At 44.8% G+C, this 27,546-nt stretch overlaps 1 protein-coding gene across 1 annotated transcript in view; it reads right to left on the minus strand.

The window, feature by feature from the left end:
* The window catches only part of LOC129857898 (collagen alpha-1(XXIII) chain-like), a 211,474-nt gene that overhangs the window by 34,595 nt on the left and 149,333 nt on the right, over positions 1–27,546 (minus strand). The window contains exons 4-8 of the mRNA XM_055926579.1: positions 24,777–24,784; positions 24,061–24,087; positions 6,489–6,515; positions 6,370–6,396; positions 930–956 (exon numbers count right to left, since the gene is read on the minus strand). Coding sequence (XP_055782554.1) covers positions 930–956; positions 6,370–6,396; positions 6,489–6,515; positions 24,061–24,087; positions 24,777–24,784 — 116 coding nt within the window. The remainder of the gene's footprint in view (positions 1–929; positions 957–6,369; positions 6,397–6,488; positions 6,516–24,060; positions 24,088–24,776; positions 24,785–27,546) is intronic.

Consider the following 27,546-nt stretch of genomic DNA (forward strand, 5'->3'; position numbering starts at 1 on the left):
TTCTTCTAAAGTCATTATTCATTTCGGTCACACACATTTCGGTCTACATTTGGAACAGTTGACAGCAGCGAAACGACACAATTAGCGGCGATGCTACAGTAAGTAAACCAAAGCCGCCATCTGCAAAGCCAATGAAATATGGATTTATGGATCATCTCCCACAAGGGAAACTGTGGAGAGGAGAGGACACGTGCTGAGTGTTGCTGCTGCTCAGATGAGGGGGATTTGGGCTCTGTGTTCTCATAACAGGGCTATGGTGATTACAGAACGGCAGCCAAATTTCCGGAACCTTTCGCATCATCCGTCATTCCAAATTGCTGTTCCCGACAGGATCTTCTTCACCACACGTGTGTTGTTCCTGTGACCACGCTTATACGCTCCACGCACGCATATGACACACACGCGCGCGCTAGCATGTACAAACACACAAACACAGAGTCACCCACACACACACCAAGTCACCCATTGGTCCAATACAGTGCTATCCATTTCAGACATATTGGGCTGGGCAAAGTGTGAGAGTGTGTCAGTATCATTGAGAAAGAGAGAAAGAGATGGATGGGATCTCAGCAGTATGCCACAGTACAGTGCTACAGGGCTGTAAACCGGTTCATGTCCTGACATGAGAGATCTCTGACTGCAGCTAATATATGAGCTCTGTACAGTACATGCAGGCCAGGTAATCTATGCGCTGTTGGATAGGAGACATGTGAGAATGTGTGTGCGGGCGGGTGATTGAGAGCGTGTGCGGGTGTTTTGTGTAAAATTTAATAGAAGGTTTGATAGAAGGTGTCTGAGAACGTGTGTGTGTCCATCTGTCAGTCAGTGTGCACAATCCGTGCACAGGACGTAATTCCCAGTTGCACATCCTTCTGGATTCTGCGTACAGTACAGCTGGGAGTGAGGTAAAGTTCTATATTTGAACATACCTTATCTCCCTTGAGTCCCGCTGGTCCCTGGAGAAAAAGGAGAGATAATGAGAGAAAAATCAGTTATTACAAATCTGTGTTTGATGCTGTTCAACTGCGGGAAAAAATATATGTCCCCACAGGATTTTTTTAACCTTCTGCTTAATAAGAAGACTCTGGGGTGATCTAACTCCAACAATAAGACACATATCTCCCTGATTCCCTATTAACAACCAGGGGATGACATTCAATCAAACAGAATGTGATGATTTTGCCCCAGATATCCATGTCACTCACAGAAATACACCTTGTCGAAAGTCACGGGGAGTTGAACAGTTTCGTTTCTGAACGCGAGCCAGCGTAAAAACGACCTGAGCTCTTTTCGCAAACATTTAGCGACTTTCGCTAATGTTTGCCGACTGAGTAAAAAGCCTCCGGGAAGTCCTGTTGAAAGGTTTCTGAGGTAATGAGAAATACAATTCAAAGGCCAAGACATCCATTCTTCCACCCCTCCCTCAGAGAAGGACTTTTCCATGTAATGAGGTAGAACTGTGTCGTTTGGTATGGAGACTGGAGAGGAACCATTCGCTATTATCGCTAAGGGGTTGGCAGCCACAGCGCACTGAAGCTATACTTTGACATGCTGTGTGTGTTAAGGATGATCTGACTGGTTGACTGGCTGAGTAGTTCCCCTATGGACAGTGGCCTCGTAGATGAGCTAATCCTCACTACGGGCCATCCTCTCGCCCACCTCTCAGTCACACTGATCTATCTGATGACAGGTGGCACTGGGACCGTGAATGTGGCTCCTGACCGCAGACCGCGCTATGACCACAAACCCACTGTGATTGACCGTACTGGAGAGCTGTAGGGGACATCTGCTAATAATGTCCTCCAGGCCGGCAGGCTGAGCTGAGCTCAGTGTGTGTGTGCATGTGTGTGTGTGAGAAAGAGTCTTTCTGTGTTTCTCTCCTACACTGGGTATGCTGATGTTTCAGTCGTAAGACAGGGAAAGGAAGTTTTTTTTATTTTTTATTTCACCTTTATTTAACCAGGTACGCAAGTTGACAACAAGTTCTCATTTACAATTGCGACCTGGCCAAGATAAAGCAAAGCAGTTCGACACATACAACAACACAGAGTTACACATGGAGTAAAACAAACATACAGTCAATAATACAGTAGAAAAATAAGTCTATATACAATGTAAGCAAATGAGGTGAGATAAGGGAGGTGAAGGCAAAAAAGGCCATGGTGGCAAAGTAAATACAATATATAGCAAATAAAACACTGGAATAGTAGATTTGCAGTGGAAGAATGTGCGAAGTAGAAATATAAATAATGGGGTGCAAAGGAGCAAAATAAATAAATAAATACAGTAGGGGAAGAGGTTGTTGTTTGGTCTAAATTATAGATGGGCTATGTACAGGTGCAGTAATCTGTGAGCTGCTCTGACAGCTGGTGCTTAAAGCTAGTGAGGGAGATAAGTGTTTCCAGTTTCAGAGATTTTTGTAGTTCGTTCCAGTCATTGGCAGCAGAGAACTGGAAGGAGAGGCGGCCAAAGGAGGAATTGGTTTTGGGGGTGACCAGAGAGATATACCTGCTGGAGCGCATGCTACAGGTGGGTGCTGCTATGGTGACCAGCGAGCTGAGATAAGGGGGGACTTTACCCTGCGGCTATGGAACCCTAACCTGTTCACCGGACGTGCTACCTGTCCCAGACCTGCTGTTTTCAACTCTCTAGAGACAGCAGGAGCAGTAGAGATACTCTTAATGATCGGCTATGAAAAGCCTACTGACATTTACTCCTAAGGTGCTGACTTGCTGCACCCTCGACAACTACTGTGATTATTATTATTTGACCATGCTGGTCATTTATGAGCATTTCAACATCTTGGTCATGTTCTGTTATAATCTCCACCCGGCACAGCCAGAAGAGGACTGGCCACCCCTCATGGTTCCTCTCTAGGTTTCTTCCTAGTTTTTGGCCTTTCTAGGGAGTTTTTCCTAGCCACCGTGCTTCTACACCTGCATTGCTTGCTGTTTGGGGTTTTAGGCTGGGTTTCTGTACAGCACTTTGAGATATCAGCTGATGTAAGAAGGGCTATATAAATACATTTGATTTGATACCTAGCAGGGTCTTGTAGATGACCTGGAGCCAGTGGGTTTGGCGACGAGTATGAAGCGAGGGCCAGCCAACGAGAGCGTACAGGTCGCAGTGAGTGGAGAAGGGGGGAAAGTGTGAGATGAAAAGAGGGGGTAAAGTGTGGTGAAAAGAGGGTGTAGTGTGAAGGGAAAAGAGGAGGCAGAGTGAGGGGGAAGGGGGTTGGTGTGAAGGAAAAGGGGGGATAGAGCGAGGGGAGAAGGGGGGATATTGTTAGGTGAGATGGGGGATAGAGCGAGGGGGAAAAAGAGGGGATAGTGTGAGGGGAAAGAGGCGGTAGCGCCAGGGGAAAGAGGGGATAAGGGTGAGGGGTAATGCGATTCCCCACTTGTTGACAGGGAGAAGCTTAACTCCTGCTCTCTTCCATTTCCTTCAGGCCCAGAGAGACAGAGAGGAAGAGAGGGGAAGAGTGGGAGAAAAGGAGGGAGGGAAGATCAGGGCACCAAGCTGTCTGGACCTCCAACCTCTCACTCTTCTTCTTCTGTCTCTTTTTCTCTCTCGCTTGCCCTGGACATCTTTGATCGTTCCTCTCTAACTCCTTATCCTCCATTTATCCTTTCTCTTTACCACCTCCCTCTCCTTATCCCCCTCTCTTCTTCCATTTCCACCTTTCTCTTCCTTCCCTCTTCCACTCACATCCATATCTCCTGTCACTCCTCCTCTAAGGTGTGGTGTGCTGTGAGGTCGCCCATCAGCAAAAACACAGTAAGAAGGTCTGTGCCACACCTGGTTGACTTTAACGGCAGAGCTCTGATTGCTGTGAAAGCCCCTTTAACTTCTTATGGCTGGGGGCATTATTGAGTAGCTTGGATGAATAAGGTGCCCAGAGTAAACTGCCTGCTACTCAGTCGTAGAAGCTAAGATATGCATATTATTAGTAGATTTGGATAGAAAACACTCTGAAGTTTCTAAAACTGTTTTAATGATGTCTGTGAGTATAACAGAACTCATATGGCAGGCAAAAACCTGAGAAAAAATCCAACCAGGAAGTGGGAAATCTGAGGTTTGTAGGTTTGCCTATCCAATATACAGTGTCTATGGGGTCATATTGCACTTCCTAAGGCTTCCACTACATGTCAACAGCCCTTAGAACCTTGTTTGATGCTTCTACTGTGATGGAGGGGGGAATGAGAGATGATTGAGTCAGGGGTCTGGCAGAGTGCCACGAGCTCACTCAGGCGCGCCCCCGTGAGAGTTAGCTGCGTTCCATTGCATTTCTACAGACAAAGGAATTCTCCAGTTGAAACATTATTGAAGATTTATGTTAAAAACATCCTAAAGATTGATTCTATACATTGTTTGACATGTTTTTACAAACTGTAATGGAATTTTTTGACTTTTCGTCTGTGTCACGAATCCCGCCGAAGATGGTGCCTCTTCCTGTTCGGGCGTCGCTCGGCGGTCGTCGTCACCGGCCTACTAGCTGCCATCGATTCTCTTCTTTTTGTTTCTGTTAGTTTGGGCTGATTGGGTGCACCTGTTTTGAGTTTAGTTTTGTGGGTAGGCTATTTAAGGGCAGTAGGCCCGCTGGCTTTTGTGCGGGCTTGTTATTCTGTTTGTGGTGTTTGTATTCGTGTGGATTTTGTCCTTGTTAATTGTGGACTGGATGTTGACGCTCCCTTTTGTTGTGTGGCGTAGCCGTCTCGTTTATATTCTATTTTGGAATATTAAAGTATATCCACTTGCTCGAAACTACCCTGCTCTCTGCGCCTGACTCCTTCATTCACCATTGGAAACGTAACAGTCTGGCCTGCACGTCATCAATTTGGATTTTGGAACTAAACGCGTGAACAAAAAGGAGGTATTTGGACATAAATTATGGGCGTTATCGAACAAACCAAACATTTATTGTGGAACTGGACTTCCTGGGAGTGCATTCTGAGGAAGATCATCAAAGGTAAGTGAATATTTATAATGCTATTTCTGACTTCTGTTGACTCCACAACATGGCGGGTACCTGTATGGCTTGTTTTTGTGTCTGAGAGCCGTACTCAGATTATTGCATGGTGTGCTTTTTCCGTAAGCAAATCTGACACAGCGGTTGCATTAAGGAGAAGTTTATCTAAAGTTCCATGTAAAACACTTGTATCTTTTATCAATGTTTATTATGAGTATACTTGTAAATTGATGTGGCTTTCTGCAAAATCACCAGATGTTTTGGAGGCAAAACATTACTGAGCATAACGTGCCAATGCAAACTAAGATTTTTGGATATAAATATGAACTTTATCGAACAAAACATACATGTATTGTGTAACATAAAGTCCTATGAGTGTCATCTGATGAAGATCATCAAAGGTTAGTGATTCATTTTATCTCTATTTCTGCTTTTTGTGACTCCTCTCTTTGGCTGGAAAAATGGCTGTGTTTTTCTGTGACTAGGTACTGACCTAACATAATCAGATGGTGTGCTTTCGTCGTAAAGCCTTTTTGAAATCGGACACTGTGGTGGGATTAACAACAAGTTTATCTTTGAAATGGTGTAAAATACTTGTATGTTTGAGGAATTTTAATTATGAGATTTCTGTTGTTTGAATTTGGCGCCCTGCACTTTCACTGGCTGTTGTCAAGTCGATCCCGTTAATGGGATCTCAGCCGTAAGAATTAAAGGACAACCCCAGCTTGACATCTTCTTTAGCAGGAAACAACTGATTAATGATGTTTGGAGAGTGTTATTCAAACCGCTCTCAGTGCTCTGCAAGTGTTTTATGTCTCAGTGGATAAATGAGTCCTCTCTTCGTGGCCAAGGCTGAGCAAGGTGGCCGTAGTAATGACTTTTTAAAGAGCCTCTGTCGAAAGTCATAAACTGTCTTTCTCTCTTTTTCTACCTCTCTCCTGCTCTCCTAACCTATTCTCTTCGCCTCTGCTGTTTCCCCTATCCCCAATCTCCATTCTCCCTGGGTGAGTGTGTGTGGGTAGAGCAGTGTGTTGGCTGATAGATGTGCCCCAGGGCTGGAGTGTATAGGGGTTTCAATGCTCTGTCCTCAGGCAGAGCTGGGCCATGACTCCCAATGAGGTCTGGAGAGGCTGGAACAACTTTTGGATGGATTACATGATTACTACTGATGGTAACCTCGCCAACTCACTATAGATGCATTTTCCAACTAGGACAATAAATAACGATTGATGACGTGCAGAAACGAGTCACCTGGCTTACAGATTCCAATACTCACCTGCGTTCACAGACCTAAACACATGAACATGTGTAGAATATTATATTATATCCCTGTAACTTTTACGTGTTTCCCACTTCCAACAACATGACAACCACTGCAGGAATGAGAGGAATGAGCTTACCTGACTTCCTTTAGGACCTGGGAGACCCTACGAAGAGGAGAGCGAGTCAAAGTTAAAATCAATAAAAGATTGCAGTAAAATTAGAGCATGTTTCATTCAACTGTCAAATAGATACTCACTGGTTTGCCATCCATGCCGAGCGGGCCCTACAGAGAGATGGGGAGGGAAAGAGAAAACAAGAGAAATAGAAAATTAAAAGAGACAGATTAACCCATGTGTTCTGAGCAGTGATTGCCCCAGAGATCCATTAGAGAACAGCCTATAAAGTGTGAGTGTGTGTGAGTCAACGAAGTATAAAATGAGTCAATGGCTGCTTGTAAATCTCACTGATGACTCCGAGGACACTGTTTCTCTTAGCCAAACCAACAATGATGTCACCCCTCTAGTACAACATTCTCTCTGTGTCTTTCTCGTATAAAACTATTGGAAGACACACACACACACAGACACACACACACAGAGTTGGGTAATGCAACTGAGGTCATAAACAAATAGACATAAACAACAGTAAATAACAAAAGTGTTTCATGAACACAAAGTGTTTCATGAGTGAGCCAAAGGTGGAGGAAGAAAGGAAAAAAGACAAAAGGGGAGTGTTTAAACACATTATATATCCTGCCCCATTTGGTGTGTGTGTGTGTGTGTGTGTGAGGAGGGTGAGGGCTGACGGTGTGTCTGCTTCTATGGACTGTGGGTGGACATGTCCCAGCTGTGTATAGCACACCTCCGAACCACCCACCCACCCACCCACTCACACACAGGCACGCACACACTCACAAACAAATGTCCCGACTGCACCCAGCACAAAACACCCACAGTATGTGTCCCAGAGTACATCACTTCATATAGTCTGCATTACTGCAGAGTGCATCACTTCAAGCTCTGGCCTGTGTAATGTATATAAACTGAGAGAGGTACAAGTTATGGCTGTCTTTAGTCGCTGTCCACTCTCACAGAGGTGCTGAAATAGGAGGCAGACCTGGGCCATGTTTAGCTGCCAAACGTTGTCGAACAGCTCTGTCCCCTGACCTCTGAAGACTTACAGCGGGAAGAATAATAAATGTTATCATCATCTCTCTGTTTTTCCAGCCCCTAGAGTACCTTGCACAGAAGCTTCTCGAAGCGAAACCCCACGACTGCGTCTGCCTTCATGCTTTGATGGATGGAGGGAGGACAGGAGGATAGGAGGGTGCAGAGGGAGAAAAAGTAATATTTTTGAAAAGAGGACTATATAAGTCATTTTTACTGTTCATAGTCTCGCTTTGGTCTCATAATGAGATGGCATGGTCGAAGATAAGCTATGACTGTCTTCCTGTAAAACACAGGGGTTTTTGAAGACCTATAATGTCTCCTTGATTACATGGGCCCTTATGGTTTAGTGTAAGGACATTTTTGTTTTTGTGCTTTTCTAATGACCGTTTTCTGTGTTCATTCAAGTGACTGCCTGAGTGTATCCTTACTATCAGTATCTTCCATTTGGCAGTACGCCCAGACCCTTGTTTTGAGAAAAAAGATTTCTCAGTTTCAAGGTCTCAGAAGAAGCTTGTGAGGTATCGGTCGGTCACAAGAATGAAGCAAACGTTAATGATGAATTAATTATGAATAAGCTAAATCATGCAAATATGACTTGTCTGCAGTATAGAAGAGAACTAACGGGACTGCCCCGTGAGAGCTCCTGATCGACATGTGTACAATGGTGCATTGAGTTGGTTGGAACCTCTCCAGTGCGCTGATAATAAACAATGATTAATTTAAGATTGACTTTGGGTGTCCCTGTGTAGCTTTGGGCTGTAAGGTTCTATCTGCAAGAAGATTATTCTGAGATAACTTGCTTTAAAGTTCTGAACCCTCATTGGTTTGAATGGTGGCAGCAATTTTTATATTGTATTCCTTTGATCTTAACAACACGAATTTGGTTATTTAGAGTACTATATAGGTCCAGTTCAAGTCGGAAGTTTACATACACCTTAGCCAAATACATTTATACTCAGTTTTTCACAATTCCTGACATTTAATCCTAGTAAATATCCCCTGTTTTAGGTCAGTTAGGATCACCACTGTATTTTAAGAATGTGAAATGTCAGAATAATAGTAGAGAGAATTATTTATTTCAGCTTTATTTTCTTTAATCACATTCCCAGTGGGTCAGAAGTTTACATACACTCAATTAGTATTTGGTAGCATTGCCTTTCAATTGTTTAACTTGGGTCAAATGTTTCAGGTAGCCTTCCACAAGCTTCCCGTAATAAGTTGGGTGAGTTTTGGCCCATTCCTCCTGAAAGAGCTGGTGTAGCTGAGTCAGGTTTGTAGGCCTCCTTGCTCGCATACACTTTTTCAGTTCTGCCCACACATTTTCTATCGGATTGAGGTTAGGGCTTTGTGATGGCCACTCCAATACCTTGACGTTGTTGTCCTTAAGCCATTTTGCCACAACTTTGGAAGTATGCTTGGGGTTATTGTCCATTTGGAAGACCCATTTGCGACCAAGCTTTAACTTCCTGACTGATGTCTTGAGATGTTGCTTCAATATATCCACATAATTTTCCCTCCCTCATGATGCCATCTATTTTGTGAAGTGCACCAGGCCCTCCTGCAGCAAAGCACCCCTGCAACATGATGCTGCTACCCCCATGCTTCACGGTTGGGATGGTGTTCTTCGGCTTGCAAGCCTCCCCCTATTTCATCCAAACATAACGATTGTCATTATGGTCAAACAATTCTATTTTTGTTTCATCAGACCAGAGGACATTTCTCCAAAAAGTACAATCTTTGTCCCCATGTGCAGTTGCAAACCGCTGTCTGGCTTTTTTATGGCGGTTTTGGAGCAGTGGCTTCTTCCTTGCTGAGCGGTCTTTCAGGTTAAGTCGATATAGGACTCATTGTATTGTGGATATAGATACTTTGTACCTGTTTCCTCCAGCATCTTCACAAGGTTCTTTGCTGTTGTTCTGGGATTGATTTGAACTTTTCGCACCAAAGTACGTTCATCTCTAGGAGACAGAACGTGTCTCCTTCCTGAGCGGTATGACGACTATGTGGTCCCATGGTGTTTATACTTGCGTACTATTATTTGTACAGATGAACATGGTACCTTCAGGCATTTGGAAATTGCTCCCAAGGATGAACCAGACTTGTGGAGGTCTACAAATTGTTTTCTGAGGTCTTGGCTGATTTCTTTTGATTTCCCCATGATGTCAAGCAAAGAGGCACTGAGTTTGAAGGTAGCCCTTGAAATACATCCACAGGTACACCCCCAATTGACTCAAATTATGCAATTAGTCTATCAAAAGCTTCGAAAGCCATGACATCATTTTCTGGAATTTTCCAAGCTGTTTAAAGGCACAGTCAATTTAGTGTATGTAAACTTCTGACCCATTGGAATTGTGATACAGTGAATTATAAGTGAAATCATCTGTCTGTAAACAATTGTTGGAAAAATTACTTGTGTCATGCACAAAGTAGATGTCCTAACCGACTTGCCAAACTGTAGAATGTTAACAAGAAATTTGTGGAGTGGTTGAAAAACTAGTTTTAATGACTCCAACTTAAGTGCATGTAAACTTCCGACTTCAACTGTAGATATCATTGAACAGAATAAGGCTATGTCAATAACTCCATTTTGACAAAAAATGCAGATATAACCTTATAGTTACTGGCTTATAATTGTAAAACCAGGGAAATGGTCTCAGAGGTCAATGATTTCAAGCATGCAAGACTTAGAAGCAAAACATAGTAGAACCTACATCCCACTGGGACTGGAGCTGTGTGTCAGAAGTGTAAGCGTGTGTGTGTGTGTGTGTGTGTGTGTGTATGTGTGTAGTAGTAGTAGTAGTAATGCAGGGCTGAATGCTCTACAAACCCTCATTTCCTTCAATGATCACCACTGTGGTACATAACACAGACGTGCACGGCAGACAGTGGCTTCATCACCCTGTGAAACACACCTCCCTGTGTGTGCGTGTGTGTGTATGTGTGTGTATGCGTCTGTCTGTCTGTCTATCTGTGTGTGTATGTGTGTGTGGGTGATACGTCTGGGAACGTTTAAGCAGCCCTGGCCCCCCTGAGACTCGTCAGAATGAGTAGATGAGGTGCGCACAGTGAGGTCACCGTTGGCAGGAAGACTGAATCAGACCAAAGGACGACTGATTTACGATCCCCAACAAGCCACACAACAGCATGTGAACAAGAAATGTGTGTGTGTGTGTGTGTGTGTGTGTTGGTTCTCTGTGTGACCGTATTGTGAGTCGGTCTACGTCTGTGTGTTCTACATCTCTGTGTGATCTTATGTGAGTATGTCTACGTCTGTGTGTGTGTGTCTCTGTGTCTGTGAATGTCTACCTCAAACAATTAAACCTGTAATCTTTGTTGACAGTTACACAGTATTTTCCCCTTCTGAACTCGTGCCACTGACGTCCAAACTGGAATATTAGAACAACTACGAAACAGCGGATAATATCTATTTGAACAAAAAAGTTTAAAAAGTCTATGTGATCGATAAGACCTTTTATAGAGGTCCACTTCCATCCTGAATGGGGACATCACTATGTCCAGATATATCTCTATCAGAGGAGCATTATGGGCCAGTGGAGGACTGTAATGTCAGGATAAGGTGTGGCAGAGCCTGTGGTTGTGTGAGTGTGTGTGTGTGTACAGTAGTTTTCACCGTGTGAGGTTGGACCACTTTTGGAAAACTGGCAGACCATTTCTACTCCCGTCTCACGAGGTAAAACCAACACAACAGACGGCGAGGCGGAAAAAATAAAAAGCTGGAATGCAAATAAAAATAAAAATAAGACCGAACAAAAAGGCAGCGGCACCACTGCCAAGATCTCTTCATCTCATACCACAGAGGGAATGAGCAACAGAGACTGAGAGAGAGAGAGAGAGAGAGAGAGAGAGAGAGAGAGAGAGAGAGAGAGAGAGAGAGAGAGAGAGAGAGACAGAGAGAGAGAGAGAGACACAGAGAGAAAGAGAGAGAGACAGAAGGGAGAGACAGACAAAGAGAAGAGAGTGAGAGGGAGAGAGGGAGAGAGAGAGAGAGAGAGAGAGAGAGAGAGAGAGAGAGTGACAGAAGGGAGAGAGAGACAAAGAGAAGATTGAGAGAGGGAGAGCGAAAAATAGGCCTCAAATTACCACTTAAACCTCAAATGGGGAGAAGGGAATATGGAATAATGTATTTTGGTCTGTGGGTTTTTGTCTGTTTGTATCCATAGTGTCCTTGGCCATCTTGCCCCTTGTCCCACAGCAGATACTAATCAGGGAGGATTCTGGGAGCTGTGACTCTGCCTACATAAGCATTCCTCCCAATTAGACGGCTTTTAAACACATTTCTGGAAAATGACTTTGGCTGCAGGGGGTTTGGGTGTGTGTGTGTGTGTGTGTGTGTGTGTGTGTGTGTGTGTGTGTGTGTGTGTGTGTGTGTGTGTGTGTGTGTGTGTGTGTGTGTGTGTGTGTGTGTGTGTGTGTGTGTGTGTGTGTGTAGCAACGCCCCTCCTGGTTTCAGCATAGTATAGAAGAGGTATGAACAATGTGTTTAATACGCTCCCTGTTGTTGCAAGGCCTAATTATCCTGTTAGGGTTCAGAGCTGTGAGAGCTGAGGCCTGGTTGTGAACATGAAGGAAAGCTACGCGTCTACACGGAGCAGACAGACAACACATGGTAACACATTCATAATTAGCGTGATTGAGCTTAATTGATATTGGGACACCAGAGAGACAGGGGAGGGAGACTATGCACTAATGAGGTGTGAGAGGTGTTTTTTTCTCTCTATTTCTCTCCCTCTTTCCCTCTCTCTCTTTCTCTCCCTCATGTATACTTGTCACAGGAGGAGACAAGGCATGTCCATCACAATGCAAGGTGAGGTGAGACGGAGAGGGAATGAAAAGAGAGAGATTGGAGACCCAAAGCAAGGGATCAGAGAGAAGGAGAGAGGGATCCAAATAAGGGAAAAGAGGACCAGTCACATCTGGATCTAATGCACAAATCTACCCATCCACCCTCTATGTCTCCCCTCTTCCCTGTCGGTCTTTCTCTCGCTCTCTTTGCCGCGGGGGAAACCTTTTATTGAACTATATATGCTAGGGATACGCAGGCGGAATTAGTGATACGTGACAATCATTCTCTTATTTCCAAAATTCGAAAGGAGCATTTCTTCGATAGCTGGCATATCCCGAACTGAAGAACACTATAAAGCATACCAGAGCTGCACTTTGGAGAGAAAATCACTGACATGCTGGATGACTGATCCTTTTGATCTGTGCAGTGGCCTCGGAAGAAGAACAATACGATTGCTTGAGTGTATGAGCTGTATAACAAACCTTGTCCATCAGTCTGAGAAGTGACACACGAATAAATAATGTCGTCGGGGCATATGAATGAGTGTGTGTCTGTGCATGAGTGTGTGGGCATGTAAGTGTATGCATGTGTGTGTATTGCAGTGAAAGAGAGCATGTGTGTGTGTGTATGTGTGTGTGTGTGTGTGTGTGTGTGTGTGTGTGTGTGTGTGTGTGTGTGTGTGTGTGTGTGTAAGTGCATGCACGTGTGTTTGTGTGTGTGTAAGTGTATGCACGTGTGTGTTTGTGTGTGAGCGGGAGAGACCATGTGTGTGTGTCTGTGTTTACTCGTCCATGTTGTTCTCAGACATGCAGGTTTTGATTGTTTGACAGTGGAGTGACTGTGTTGAAACTCTACCTCACAGGCTATGATTTATGACAGAAAGAAGTGACAGGGGCTATAAAACTTAAGAAATTGGCATGCACTCATGCACGTGAGCGTGCACACACACACACACACGCACACGCGCACACGCACACACACACACACACACACACACACACACACACACACACACACACACACACACACACACACACACACACACACACACACACACACACACCCTGACTTATGTCAGGGATTGCACAAACAGACTTGTCATTAACTCTGTTTACCATACTGCTAATTCTTCTAGCCAACCAAGCACCCAAATGAATTAATGAGCTGAACGCATGTCAGCCATGTGTCTCTCTCTCTCTCCCTCCATCTCTCTCTCTTCCTTCTCTCTATTCAATTTTAAAGTTAAGTGGCTTTATTGGCATAGGAACAGATGTTTACATTGCAAAAGCAAGTAAAATAGATAATAAACAAAAGTGAAATAAACAATATAAAATTAACGGTAAACAATACAATCACAAAAGTTCCAAAAGAATAAAGACATTTAAAATGTCATATTATGTCTATATACAGTGGCGTGCGAAAGTATTCACCCCCCTTGGCATTTTTCCTATTTTTTTGCCTTACAAACTGGAATTAAAGATTTTTGTGGGATTTGTATAATTTAATTTACACAACATGCCTACCACTTTGAAGATGCAAAATATGTATTATTGTGAAATAAACAAATAAGACAAAAAAACTGAAAACAAAAAAACTGGGCGTGCATAACTATTCACCCCCCAAAATTCAATACTTTGTAGAGCCACCTTTTGCAGCAATTACAGCTGCAAGTCTCTTGGGGTATGTCTCTATAAGCCTGGCACATCTAGCCACTGCGACTTCTGCCCATTCTTCAAGGCAAAACTGCTCCAGCTCCTTCAAGTTGGATGGGTTCTGCTGGTGTACAGCAATCTAAGTCATGCCACATATTCTCAATTGGATTGAGGTCTGGGCTTTGACTAGGTCATTTGAAGACATTTAAATGTTTCCCCTTAAACCACTCAAGTGTTGCTTTAGCAGTATGCTTAGGGTAATTGTCCTGCTGGAAGGTGAACCTCTGTCCCAGTCTCAAATCTCTGGAAGACTGAAACAGGTTTCCCTCAAGAATTTCCCTGTATTTAGCGCCATCCACCATTCCTTCAATTCTGACCAGTTTCCCAGTCCCTGCCGATGAAAAACATCCCCACAGCATGATGCTGCCACCACCATGCTTCACTGTGGGGATGGTGTTCTCTGGGTGATGAGAGGTGTTGGGTTTGCGCCAGACATAACGTTTTCCTTGATGGCCAAAAGCTCAATTTTAGTCTCATCTGACCAGAGTACCTTCTTCCATATGTTTGGGGAGTCTCCCACATGCTTTTTGGCGAACACCAAACGTGTTTGCTTATTTTTTTTCTTTAAGCAATGATTTTTTTCTGTCTACTCTTCAGTAAATCCCAGCTCTGTGGAGTGTACGGCTTAAAATGGTCCTATGGACAGATACTCCAATCTCCGCTGTGGAGCTTTGCAGCTCCTTCAGGGTTATCTTTGGTCTCTTTGTTGCCTCTCTGATTAATGTCCTCCTTGCCTGATCTGTACGTTTTGGTGGGCGGCCTTCTCTTGGCAGGTTTGTTGTGGTGCCATATTCTTTCCATTTTTTAATAATGGATTTAATGGTACTCCGTGGGATGTTCAAAGTTTCTGATAGTTTTCTTTAACTCAACCGTGATCTGTACTTCTCCACAACTTTGTCCCTGACCTGTTTGGAGAGCTCCTTGGTCTTCATGGTGTTGCTTGCTTGGTGGTGCCCCTTGCTTAGTAATGTTGCAGACTCTGTGGCCTTTCAGAGCAGGTCTATATATACTGATATTATGTAACACTTAGATTGCACACAGGTGGACTTTATTTAACTAGTTATGTGACTTCTGAAGGTGTCACAACTTCTGCCGAAGTCGGTTCCTCTCCTTGTTCGGGCGGTGTTCGGCGGTCGACGTCACCGGTCTTCTAGCCATCACCGATCCATTTTTCATGTTCCATTTGTTTTGTCTGGTTGTCACACTCACCTGGTTTCAATTCCCTAATTACATGTTGTATCTGTTCCCTCTGTTTCTCCCATGTCCTTGTCGGGAATTGTTTATTGTAAGTTTGTGTGCCTATGTGTGACTGGTGCGATACGGGTTTTGTGCCCATGTGTTTTTTGTTGTTGTTGTATACCGGTAGTTATGAATATTCAACGGCTCCGGCTATATACCAAGTTCTGCTCTCCTGCGTTTGACTTCCCTGCCACCAGTTACGCACCCCTGACAGAAGGTTATTGGTTGCACCAGATTTTTTTTTTTATGAGCTTCATAACAAAGGGGGTGAATACATATGCACGCAGCACTTTTCAGTTTTGAATTTTTTGAAGCAAGTGATTTTTTCCCCCTGGAATTTATCAAAATTTGATTTGTTTTCAAATTATTTGTGGTCTGTGTAATCTGAGGGAAATATGTGTCTCTAATATGGTCATACATTTGGCAGGTGAAGAAGTGCAGCTCAGTTTCCACCTCATTTTATGGGCAGTGTGCACATTTCCTGTCTTCTCTTGAGAGCCATGTCTGACTTCAGCGGCCTTTCTCAATAGCAAGGCTATGCTCACTGAGTCTGAACATAGTCAAAGATTTCCTTAATTTTTGGTCAATCACAGTGGTCATGTATTCTGCCACTGTGTACTCTCTGTTCAGGGACAAATAGCATTCCAGTTTGCTCTGTTTTTTTGTAAATTCTTTCCAATGTGTCAGGTAATTATCTTTTTTTCCCCTTCATGATTTGGTTGGGTCTAATTGTGTTGCTGTCCTGGGGCTCTAAGGGGTCTGTTTGTGTTTGTGAACAGGTTAATATCTCCAGGTTAATATCTCTGTAGGTAATGACTTTGTTGTTAAAGGTTTGGGAATCGCTTCCTTTAAAGTGGTTGTAGAACTTAACAGCTCTTTTCTGGATTTTGATAATTACCGGGTATTGGCCTAATTCTGCTCTGCATGCATTATTATTTTTTTTACATTTTACACCGAGGATATTTTTGCAGAGTCTCATTTTGGCGTTTGTCCCATTTTGTGAATTCTTGGTCGGTGAGCGGACCTCAGACCTCACAACCGTAAAGGGCAATGGGTTCTATAACTGATTCAAGTATTTTTTGCTAGATCCTAATTGGTATATAGAATTTGATGTTCCTTTTGATGGCATAGAAGGCCCTTCATGCCTTGTCTCTCAGATCGTTCACAGCTTTGTGGAAGTCACCTGTGGTGCTGATGTTTAGGCCGTATCGTTTTTCTGTGTGCTCTAGGGCAACAGTGTCTAGATGGAATTTGGATTTTTGGTCCTGGAAACTGGACCTTTTTTTGGAACACCATTATTTTAGTCTTACTGAGATTTACTGTCAGGCCCCAGGTCTGACAGAATCTGTGCAGAAGATCTAGGTGCTGTTGTAGGTCCTCCTTGGTTGGGAACATAAGCACCAGATCATCAACAGTAGACATTTGATTTCAGAATCTAGTAGGGTGAGGCCGGGTGCTACAGACTATTCTAGTGCCCTCGCTGATTCGCTGATATACAGTACCAGTCAAAAGTTTGGACACCCATACTCATTCCAGGGTTTTTCTTTATATTTACTATTTTCTACATTGTCGAATAATAGTGAAGACATCAAAACTATTAAATAACACATATGGAATCATGTAGCAACCAAAAAAGTGTTACACAAATCAAAATATATTTGAGATTATTTTTTGAGATTCTTCAAAGTAGCCTTGATGATAGCTTTTGCACACTCTTGGCATTCTCTCAACCAGCTTCATGAGGTAGTCACCTGGAATGAATATCAATGAACAGGTGTGCCTTGTTAAAAATTAATTTGTGGAATTTCTTTCCTTCTTAATGCGTATGGGGAAGGGAATGCTGTCACCTCCAGGTAGGTGTTTGTCTCCCTATGTGCTGTGCGTGTCAGGTTCTTGTTCAGCTCATCCAAGCAGATGTAAACCCAGCGAGTGAAAGCAAGGTATAGGAAAAAGAGATGGCACTATTTCATGGGAAAATAACATTTAACTGGCACAACTAGGGTTGCAAAGCTACCGGTAATTTACCAAAGTTAGTGTAATCTTCGTATATAGTATTCATTTTGTCCGTGAGTTTCTAGGGTATAGACCCATATGGGTTCAAGAGAAAATAGCCTAATGAAAAAAATATATACTGAACCAAACAGCATTATTTTAAATTAACTCTGCAACTCTTCCAACTATTGACTTTTTTCTAAACTGACATCAGTTTGGGACCCAAACATTTACAACAAAGACATATTGAGAAATTAAATAAGCGATAAAATATATAAAGGAGATTTCATGCTGAAACTCTCATAAACACCAATGGTATTCACTAAGTTGATTGTTTGTTTAGGATAATGTTTCACAGCTTTGTCATTAAATTGTTTATTTTAAAATCATCTTATTGCTCATCTCATTTAAATGTGATAAGGCCACACAGAAGGCCAGAGATAATAACAGACACCTGTGATAATCTGAAGTACTCAAAAAGGCCACTAGATGTCCAACTTGAAACCTACCAAAATTATGGTAATTTATTTGACCCTCATTTGACTAGGCAAGTCAGTTAAGATCAAATTCTTATTTACAGTGATGGCCTACCAGGGAACAGTGGGTTAACTGGCTTGTTCAGGGGCAGAACAACAGATTTTACCTTGTCAGCTCGGAGATTCGATCTAGCAACTTTTCGGGTATTGGCCCAATGCACCTGCCACCCCAGTTTGCTGGTAAACTTCAAAAGTTTCCAGTAATATACCCTCCCTCTGCAACCCTAGGCACAATACATCCTGGTCCTGTTCAGAAATTGCAATTTGTGTTGATGAGAAAATATTATGGAGATTATGGACAGATGGAGTTTGGACAGAGTTTACGCAGACAAACGTGCAGACATTCGAGTACAAACACACACACACACACACACACACACACACACACACACACACACACACACACACACACACACACACACACACACACACACACACACACACACACACACACACACACACACACTGTCACGCCCTGGCCTTAGTATTCTTTGTTTTCTTTATTATTTTAGTTAGGTCAGGGTGTGACATGGGGAATGTTTGTGTTTTGTCGGTTTTGGGTGATTATATGGTAAAGGGGGTGTTGGGTGTATTGTATGGGTTTGTGTGTAGTGCGTGTATCTAGCCCGGTGCCTCCAGTTCCGGCCCCACGCACTAAGCTATCTGTGTGTCTCCAGAGTCCTGTGCGTCCTGTTACTGTTCCTCCACGTACTAGCCCTGTGGTGCGTGTCTCCAGCACATTACCACCAGTGCCTACACCACGCACCAAGCCTTCTGTGTGTCTCCAGAGTCCTGTACGCACTGTTCCTTCTCCCCGTACTCGTCCTGATGTGCGGGTCCTCAGCCCGGTACCACCAGTACCGGTACCACGCACAAGGCCTATAGTACGCCTTGAGAGTCCAGTATGCCCTGTTCCTTCTCCCCGCACTAGCCCTGAGAAGCGTGTTCCCAGCCCGATACCACCAGTGCCGGCACCACGCACTAGGCCTAATGTGCGTCTCCAGGGTCCAGTATGCCCTGTTCCTTCTCCCCGCACTAGCCCTGAGATGCGTGTCCCCAGCCCGGTGCCACCAGTCCCGGCACCACGCACCAGGCTTACAGTGCGCCTCAGCCGGCAGGAGTCTGCCGTCTGCACAGCGATGCCTGAACTGCCCGTCTGCCAAGCGCCATCTGAGCCATCCGTCTCCCCAGCGCCATCTGAGCCATCCGTCTCCCCAGCGCCATCTGAGCCATCCGTCTCCCCAGCGCCATCTGAGCCATCCGTCTGCCATGAGCCTGCAAAGCCGCCCGTCTGCCATGAGCCTGCAAAGCCGCCCGTCTGCCATGAGCCTACTGAGCCGTCCGCCAGACAGGAGCCGCTAGAGCCGCCAGCCAGACAGGAGCCGCTAGAGCCGTCCGTCAGACAGGATCTGCCAGAGCCGCCAACCAGACAGGATCTGCCAGAGCCGCCAACCAGACAGGATCTGCCAGAGCCGCCAACCAGACAGGATCTGCCAGAGCCGCCAATCAGACAGGATCTGCCAGATCAGTCAGCCAGCCATGAGCAGCCAGATCCGTCAGCTAGCCATGAGCAGCCAGATCCGTCAGCTAGCCTTGAGCAGCCAGATCCGTCAGCTAGCCATGAGCAGCCAGATCCGTCAGCTAGCCATGAGCAGCCAGATCCGTCAGCTAGCCTTGAGCAGCCAGATCCGTCAGCTAGCCATGAGCAGCCAGATCCGTCAGCTAGCCATGAGCAGCCAGATCCGTCAGCTAGCCATGAGCAGCCAGATCCGTCAGCTAGCCATGAGCAGCCAGATCCGTCAGCCAGCCATGAGCAGCCAGATCCGTCAGCCAGCCATGAGCAGCCAGATCCGTCAGCCAGCCATGAGCAGCCAGATCCGTCAGCCAGCCATGAGCAGCCAGATCCGTCAGCTAGCCATGAGCAGCCAGATCCGTCAGCCAGCCATGAGCAGCCAGATCCGTCAGCCAGCCATGAGCAGCCAGATCCGTCAGTTAGCCATGAGCAGCCAGATCTGTCAGCCAGTCATGGGCCGTCCCTCAGTCCGGAGCTGCCATTCCTCAGTCCGGAGCTGCCATTCCTCAGTCCGGAGCTGCCATTCCTCAGTCCGGAGCTGCCCCTTATCCTGGTGCTGCCCCTTATCCTGGTGCTGCCCCTTATCCTGGTGCTGCCCCTTACCCTGGTACTGCCCCTTACCCTGGTACTGCCCCTGACCCTGGTACTGCCCCTTACCCTGGTACTGCCCCTTACCCTGGTACTGCCCCTTAGTCCGGAGCTGCCCCTTAGTCCGGAACTGCCCCTTAATGCTATGGGGTTAATGTGGAGGGGGGTCATTTGGAGGAAGCTAAGGAGGCGGATAGGGACTATGGTGACGTGGGGACCACAACCAGAGCCGGAGCCGCCACCGTGGATGGAAGCCCACCCAGACCCTCCCCTAGACTGTGTAATGGTGCGCCCGGAGTTCGCACCTTAAGGGGGGGGTTATGTCACGCCCTGGCCTTAGTATTCTTTGTTTTCTTTATTATTTTAGTTAGGTCAGGGTGTGACATGGGGAATGTTTGTGTTTTGTCGGTTTTGGGTGATTATATGGTAAAGGGGGTGTTGGGTGTATTGTATGGGTTTGTGTGTAGTGCATGTGTCTAGCGTTGTCTATGTTGGTTTAGTTGTTTAGGAGAGTCTATGGTTGCCTGAATGAGTTCCCAATTAGAGACAGCTGATTTCTGTTGTCTCTGATTGGGAGCCATATTTAGGGTAGCCATAGGCTTTCATGTGATGTGGGTAATTGTCTATGTAGAACGTTTGTAGCCTGTATGTGTATGTGCACAACGTTATTTAGCTTCACGGTCGTTTGTTGTTTTGTATAGTTTGTTAAAGTGTGTCGTGTTCGTTCATCTTCTTTAAATAAAAAGAGAAGATGTATCATTATTCCGCTGCATCTTGGTCCGTCTCTCCAGTACACGATCGTGACACACACACACACACACACACACACACACACACACACACACACACACACACACACACACACACACACACACACACACACACACACACACACACACACACACACACACACACACACACACACACACACACTTGAGGGCAGTCAGAGAACAGGTTGCCAGAGGGAGAGACAGAGATACAGAGACAAATACAGACACATTGAGAGAGACTGGGACAGCGAGACAGACAGAGACAGACAGAGAGAGAGACCAAGAGAGACAGAGAGAAGCCAGCTCATGTCTCATGTAGACTCTAGCTAGACCTCCAGTAACATTATGGGAAGCATGATCATCAGACCATGGACCAGCCTGCCGTCTGAGCTAATGAACCACATGATTCATCTACTGTGTATTCTACTGAAACTCACACTCTACCAGAGGTCTCACAGGAGTGTCTCAGAGACCTAACTGTATTTGGACTGTCGAGTTTCTAGATCTGAAGTGAACCATGAATAGCAGGTTAAGGGGAAAGGGTGGTCAGGCTGGGGTTAGAAGGGTGAACCAATTGGAAGAACAGACACTCATAATGAATGATGTTATGATTGGAGTTCGTTGGCGTACTGTTATATTCACTAAGCGTAATAACGTACAGACCCAAACAAATAAAACCACACATTCGCCAACGCACACATGCTTGTGCAAAATTGGACAGACACAAAAGCATACAAAGAGACACACTCTGTCTCTCTCCTGTGCACACACACATTTTTGCCCCCACCTGTGTCTAATTAATAGCAGGCATTTCCCGTCAGGAAGGCTTCCCGGTGCCAGGCAGAGCAGAGAGCAGCCAGGCAGCCCTGGGAATCTGGGAACCCCTTACGGGCTGGACTTCCCAACATTCCCAATAATAATAGAACATTCCCAATAATCACTGTTACCATGCGTAACATTTAATTTAGCAGATGCTCTAATCCAGAGCGATTTACAGTAGTGAGCACATGCATTTTCATACTGGTCCCCCATGAGAATCAAACCCACAACCCTGGTGTTGCAAGCACCATGCGCTAGCAACTGAGCCACACGGGACTATCTTAACCCGTAACCAGTAGGATCAGTAGCACACAGGGTTCCCATTGCCCTGGGTGTGGTTTCAAAGCGAGTTATACACTTTGACAGTGAAGCTACCTTTGTGCATTTAGACCAGGGGTGAGGCATACTCGGCCCGCGAGACCAAAAATAACAAAATAAATGAGGGAGGAAGGATTATTTTGGTTAACAACACCACATCAGGTCACACGAATGTCTAAAACTAGACAGGAATTATGTAAAGCTTATAATGGACCTATTTTCTATTAGGCAAATTGATTTTTTTTAAACAAATTGAAATCCTGATATGAGCTAGGCAAGGGCTGGAGAGTGGATGTCTCTGGTGAGATGTAAACACGGCGGCTGGTAAGAGTGAGTGCTTGGGGCAGAGCTGGGGTTCAAAGGTGAGGAGGTGTCGTGGAAGCCTCAGAGTTCGGCCACGCCCTCTGTGCGGTTGCAGAGCAACTCATAGGGCTCAGAGGTCAGTGAGTACTTAGAGAAGGCCTGCCTGCTTGTATTCCTGCCGGGGGCAGTAGACTCCTCTACAGCCTAGAATCAACTGGTCCTTGCCAATGTAGGACACTTTGACGAAGGCCTCTGGTGTGCCTGTGTTGATGCAGCTCCAGGGTGATGTCAGCAGCGTTCGGTGGCCATTGCATGTCAAAAACCCGCAGAGCCATGAGTCAGCAGATCTGAGTGGTGTCGTGGGCAGAGGAACAGCTTCCTGTTGAGCTCTGAGGTTGTGCCCTGTAGTTTGTCTTTTATGTTGCCCACCAGGGTGTGGAAGAGGGGACCCACACACAGCTGCAGGTTCTCCCTCTTTCTGGGTCTGTAGATGTGACAGATCATCTCCACAGCCACCAGACACTTGGCAAAAACTCCATTGTCCTCACAATGTTAGTGGAACGCACATAGACCTCTGTGGGGCTGAAGGTAGGGTTGATGAAGTCTGTGTCGTGGATGGACCTCTTCCTCAGCCTCTCTCCCAGCTCATGCAGCTGCTGCATGCCCACCGTGGTCAGCTGACCTGGGTTCATACCCCTGGTCAGTATGTTGGCCCGGTAGCTGTACTCCACCATTGAGGAGGGCAGTGGACCTCCTTCCAAGTCTGTAACCATGTAGTTGATCTGTGTGTGTGTGCTGGGGGTTCCAGGAGGTTAGGCACCCACTGGGCCTCCATGACATCCGATATAGACTTCAGCGGAGTTCGGGCTCCGTGGCGGAACAGGATTTGAACGAGTTTGAGCTTGCAAGGAGAAGGTGTTATGCGAGGGCCGAACCTGTCTGAGTTGTTTCCGTCTTCTTCTGAGACCAGAGCAGGGATCCGAACGCCATAGACACCGAGCCCAGAACACCTACTTTGGTCCAGAGGTTCCTCATCCTCACGATTACTCTGCTGGTTAACAAAAATAGTATCCTATAAGGACAGCCAGCCCTGGAGCTCTCAAGATCATCAACCAACTCAAAAAAAATCACCCTAGATGGGACGAGGCATGTTCACCTGACACTAAGAGGGAGGGGATGGGAGGGGGGCAAAAAGGAACCATATTAGCATAAAGACACACAGACAGACAGACTCACAAACTAATTCGTACGCAGAGGTAATCTATGTTGATTCTCATTATGACTAAAACACCAACCATCACCAAGCAGACCGCAGAGACCAGAGAGACAGGGAATCATGCCCATACTGAGTGGAACAGAGAGTTGGAGTTTCCCATATGACCACTAGAGGCCACCAGATCACAGTTTAACAGGGAGATGAGAGAGTGACAACTCCGCACTAGACCGCACTAGGTTATCATTTGAACAGAAATCGAATATACCTATTGGTCTGAGGTTACAAGGGATTGTTTGGAAGTAGATTAACTATTTAACTCCAGACCCTCAAAGACTGGCCGATGACACTTGATGAAAAAACCTATTAAACTGAGCCAGTGAGTCATTTGAGTGTCACACTGAAAAGTCTTCTAATGCAACACTGCTGCTATGGCTCTGATCTGTCTGCTGTTAGCAGGCAGCAGCCATGATGTCATCATTACAAGACGTGGGGCTGGGAACAGACCTGGGGTGATAAACCAATTAACCCACGCTAATCACACTGGGCTGTGTGTGTGTGTGTGTCTACAGACATTTTCAGTTGACGCACAGAGCAGGAATTATATGAATCATTGTTAAGAACACACTCATTGATGTTAGAAGTAAGTAAAAAGGCAAGGAATAAGGAGAGGATAGGGGTGGGGAGAAAAAAAGGATCACCCAAAGAAGAGAGAACAGAAAAACTTTTGATGGAGAGGATAGTAGCCCAAAATAGGCTAAGAGAATCTAAAAAAAAGTCAATTAAATTTACCGGGTATCCATCTCTCCCAGTCTTGCCCTGGTGAGTTTAGAGAGAGTAAAGCACACACCATAACAATTGTTAGAGCAGACGACCAACAAAACAGCATTCCCCATCAAAACACCTTACTGTAACACATGCAAACACACCATCTGGAGACAAGATACGAACGTGGCTCAATGAACTATAACACACAGCGATCGCCTATAATGATCTCATATAAACTACTGACTATATAAACAGGATTCTATCCCTCTTATATCTGCCCTCTCAGAGAGACAGTACACCAGACTGCATCCTAAAAGGCACCCTATCAGGGCTGTGGTCAAAAGTAATGACCTATATAGGGAATCGAGTGCCACTTGGGACGCAGGCCCAGTGAGTCAGTGGCAGCTGTGCGATATCCCAGCTCTCTCTTCCAAGGAACAGGACAAGGGATGGGAAGCGGCAGCAGCAGTCTTCTACACCTGGAACATTTACCAGTCACTACCCTGGGCTGCTCTCTAACGCTCTCCACGGAATACTCAAAACACACACAGACACACACACACACACACTCCTCCGTGTGGTCCATCTACTGGCACTGTGTGTGTGTGTGTGTGTGTGTGTGTGTGTGTGTGTGTGTGTGTGTGTGTGTGTGTGTGTGTGTGTGTGTGTGTGTGTGTGTGTGTGTGTGTGTGTGTGTGTGTGTGTGTGTGTGTGTGTGATACATCCTGGATGGTACTTACTGGAGCTCCTGCAATACACAAACAAACAAACAAACAAACAAACAAACAAACAAACAAACAGAAAAAAGGAAAGAGAAAACAATTATTAGTACTGGTATAATACATTCAACATTTTGTTACAAAATGTTCTGGTTTGTACAGCGATTAAAACAGACAAATGTTTGTACCTTGGTATTTTAGATCGGGGATATAATTGAAGATATACATATCTTACAGAAAGAGCTCATTAAGTTTATTGCCAATAGAGCTTGTGGTAAGAGCCTTATGACAAACAGACTAGCACACACTGAGTTGACTTCTGGGTTATGGCGTTTTGCATTAGGCTGAAAAGTGATTCAGAGTTTTACAGGGACATGTTGGTACATTCAAAAAAGGAGAGGAAATAGAAAGTGTGATATTAAAAGGAAGGCTTGAGTTTAATGGCCCCATATCCCAGATACGAATCAGAAGGGGTTTGAATCAGAATGGGTTTAAAGCGGTCTGGGCTTGGGATATCCTCTCAAACCTCAGACTGTTCCTTTATTGTTTTCCTGACTGTCCTGAAATGTTGTCCGGAAATTTTTCAGAGATAGGCGATCTCTCCCTCCCTCTCGTTCTGTCTCTCCTTCCATCATTCACTCCATCTGTCTCTCTCTCCCTCTCTGCCTTCCTTTCTCTCCCTCTCCTCCTCTTCTCTCTCTATCCCTCTCTCTATTAACTCTTAGCGTGAACTGTTGGAGAAGTCTCCACTCCGTCTCCACTCTAAAACCAACAATCCGGACTAAACTGATGAAGTGGAAACACAGAGCACCGGTTGATCCTTAAGATTACATCCAGCCTTTTGATTTTCGGACTAATGTTGCTTGTTTGGATCAAACCAATCATGAAAAGGTTCATTCTGATGTCTCTGTAATAACAACCAATGGGCACGCTTTCATTCGGGTTGGGGCCCCAACAATGAAAGGAAAACATGCCAGCAATACAACTACAACAACAACTGACGGAGTAATAGACATCAGAATGGGTCTAGTCTGAGTGGAAACAGACAGTTCAGGAGTAGTGGGGGTATTAAAGTAGGTAATAGATGTCAGAATGGGTCTAGTCTGAGTGGAAACAGACAGTTCCGGAGTAGTGGGGGTATTAAAGTAAGTGGCCTTGGTTTGTGCAAGTCAGAAAGGCTCAGGAGTCTATCTACTGTTCCTAGAGCATTAGGCAGGCGTGATATACAAGTACACCCCCTAGACAGGACGCTAGTCTATCATAGTCTATCTCCTTAATTCTGAGTGCCAAGCAGAGACACATTGGGTATTTGAACTCCCAACTTTCCAATCTCAGGGTAGACACTCTAACCACAAGGTCACTGAAATACCCTATATAACTTTTAAATGTTTTAATTTGACCTTTATTTAACTAGGCAAGTCATTTAAGAACAAATTCTTATTTTCAAAAACAGTAGGTTAACTTCCTTGTTCAGGGGCAGAACGACAGATTTGTACCTTGTCACCTCAGGGATTCGATCTCGCAACCTTTCGGTTACTAGTCCAACTCTCTAACCATTAGGCTAAGTTGCCGCCCCGCTCTAACCGCTAGGCTCCTACTGCTGTATACACCTTTTCTATTTATATACTGTCCATAATGTCTCTACACACCATCATATACATATATATTCATACTACGGACTCTGACATTGCTCGTTCTGAAATTTCATAATTCCTTTATTTTTTGGGGGGGGATTTATGTGCATTGTTTTGTATTGTTAGGTATTACTGCACTGTCGGAGCTAAGAACATAAGCATTTCCCTGCACCTGCGAAAACATCTGCAAAATATGGGTAGGCGACCAATAACATTTGATTTGTTATATCTGCTGTAGCTGTGTAGTTACTGTTTAATTACTGATTATGTTTAGAATCTGATCAGTGATCTGAGCTAACGGAGAAGTGAAAAACAGAGGAAGAGGAAGAGAAAGGGATGGAGGGGAAAGGAGGGAGGTGGAGTGTTAGCCCAGCTAGCACATTTGGTTCCTTGGAAGTTCTGGGAAAGAAGTCATACGTTTCCTGACCCCGGTGAAACTGAACTTTTTAAAAATGTATTTCCACCTGTTGTAGAAAAGATAATTTTTAGGTTGCCCCGGGTTCTGAGAATGTTTTATTATGGTTCCCGAAAAGTTTTCCTGGGAGGTTTTATTAACGTTCTGAGAACGGAAATTCTAGGTTATTTGATGGTAATTAAATAACGTTCTGAGAAAATGTTTCAATAAGACTTTTAATAACACTGCTATCTTAGTTTGGGTTAACTCTTTTCAACTCCAGCAAAGATAGGACGCATGGAAATGTATTTGCTTAGGCATTAATCATACAAAAACATTTCTTTTTTATTGTGGCATTATCTCAGTGAGATTCGAACCTATGACCTTTTGTTCTCTATCAATGGAATTAGTCCACCACGCCACCAGGATGGAGCTAGCCCTTTTTTTTTTACTAATACAAAGCTGTTCAGTCTATTCAAACAGACTCCATTTCAAAAGAACCAAGCTTAGTGGGCACGGCCAACACACCTGAATACATGTAAAAGAAAATGTTTCAACTTCATATTTATCTCCAGCACCAACCCGACATCATGTGAAAATGGCACGTTTCTATGTTTTGTAGTAAAAAAGACAGAGAAAGGTAAGTGTTTCCAATGACATAATCAACCGATTAGTAGACAATTAGTAGGCAATTAGTAGGCGATGCCTACTCAAAATTGGTCAAAATCACACAATGCACACCAATGATGTCCTTGGAAACACT

Source organism: Salvelinus fontinalis, chromosome 6 (genome assembly GCF_029448725.1).
Source record: "Salvelinus fontinalis isolate EN_2023a chromosome 6, ASM2944872v1, whole genome shotgun sequence".
In the NCBI taxonomy this organism is placed as follows: domain Eukaryota; kingdom Metazoa; phylum Chordata; class Actinopteri; order Salmoniformes; family Salmonidae; genus Salvelinus; species Salvelinus fontinalis.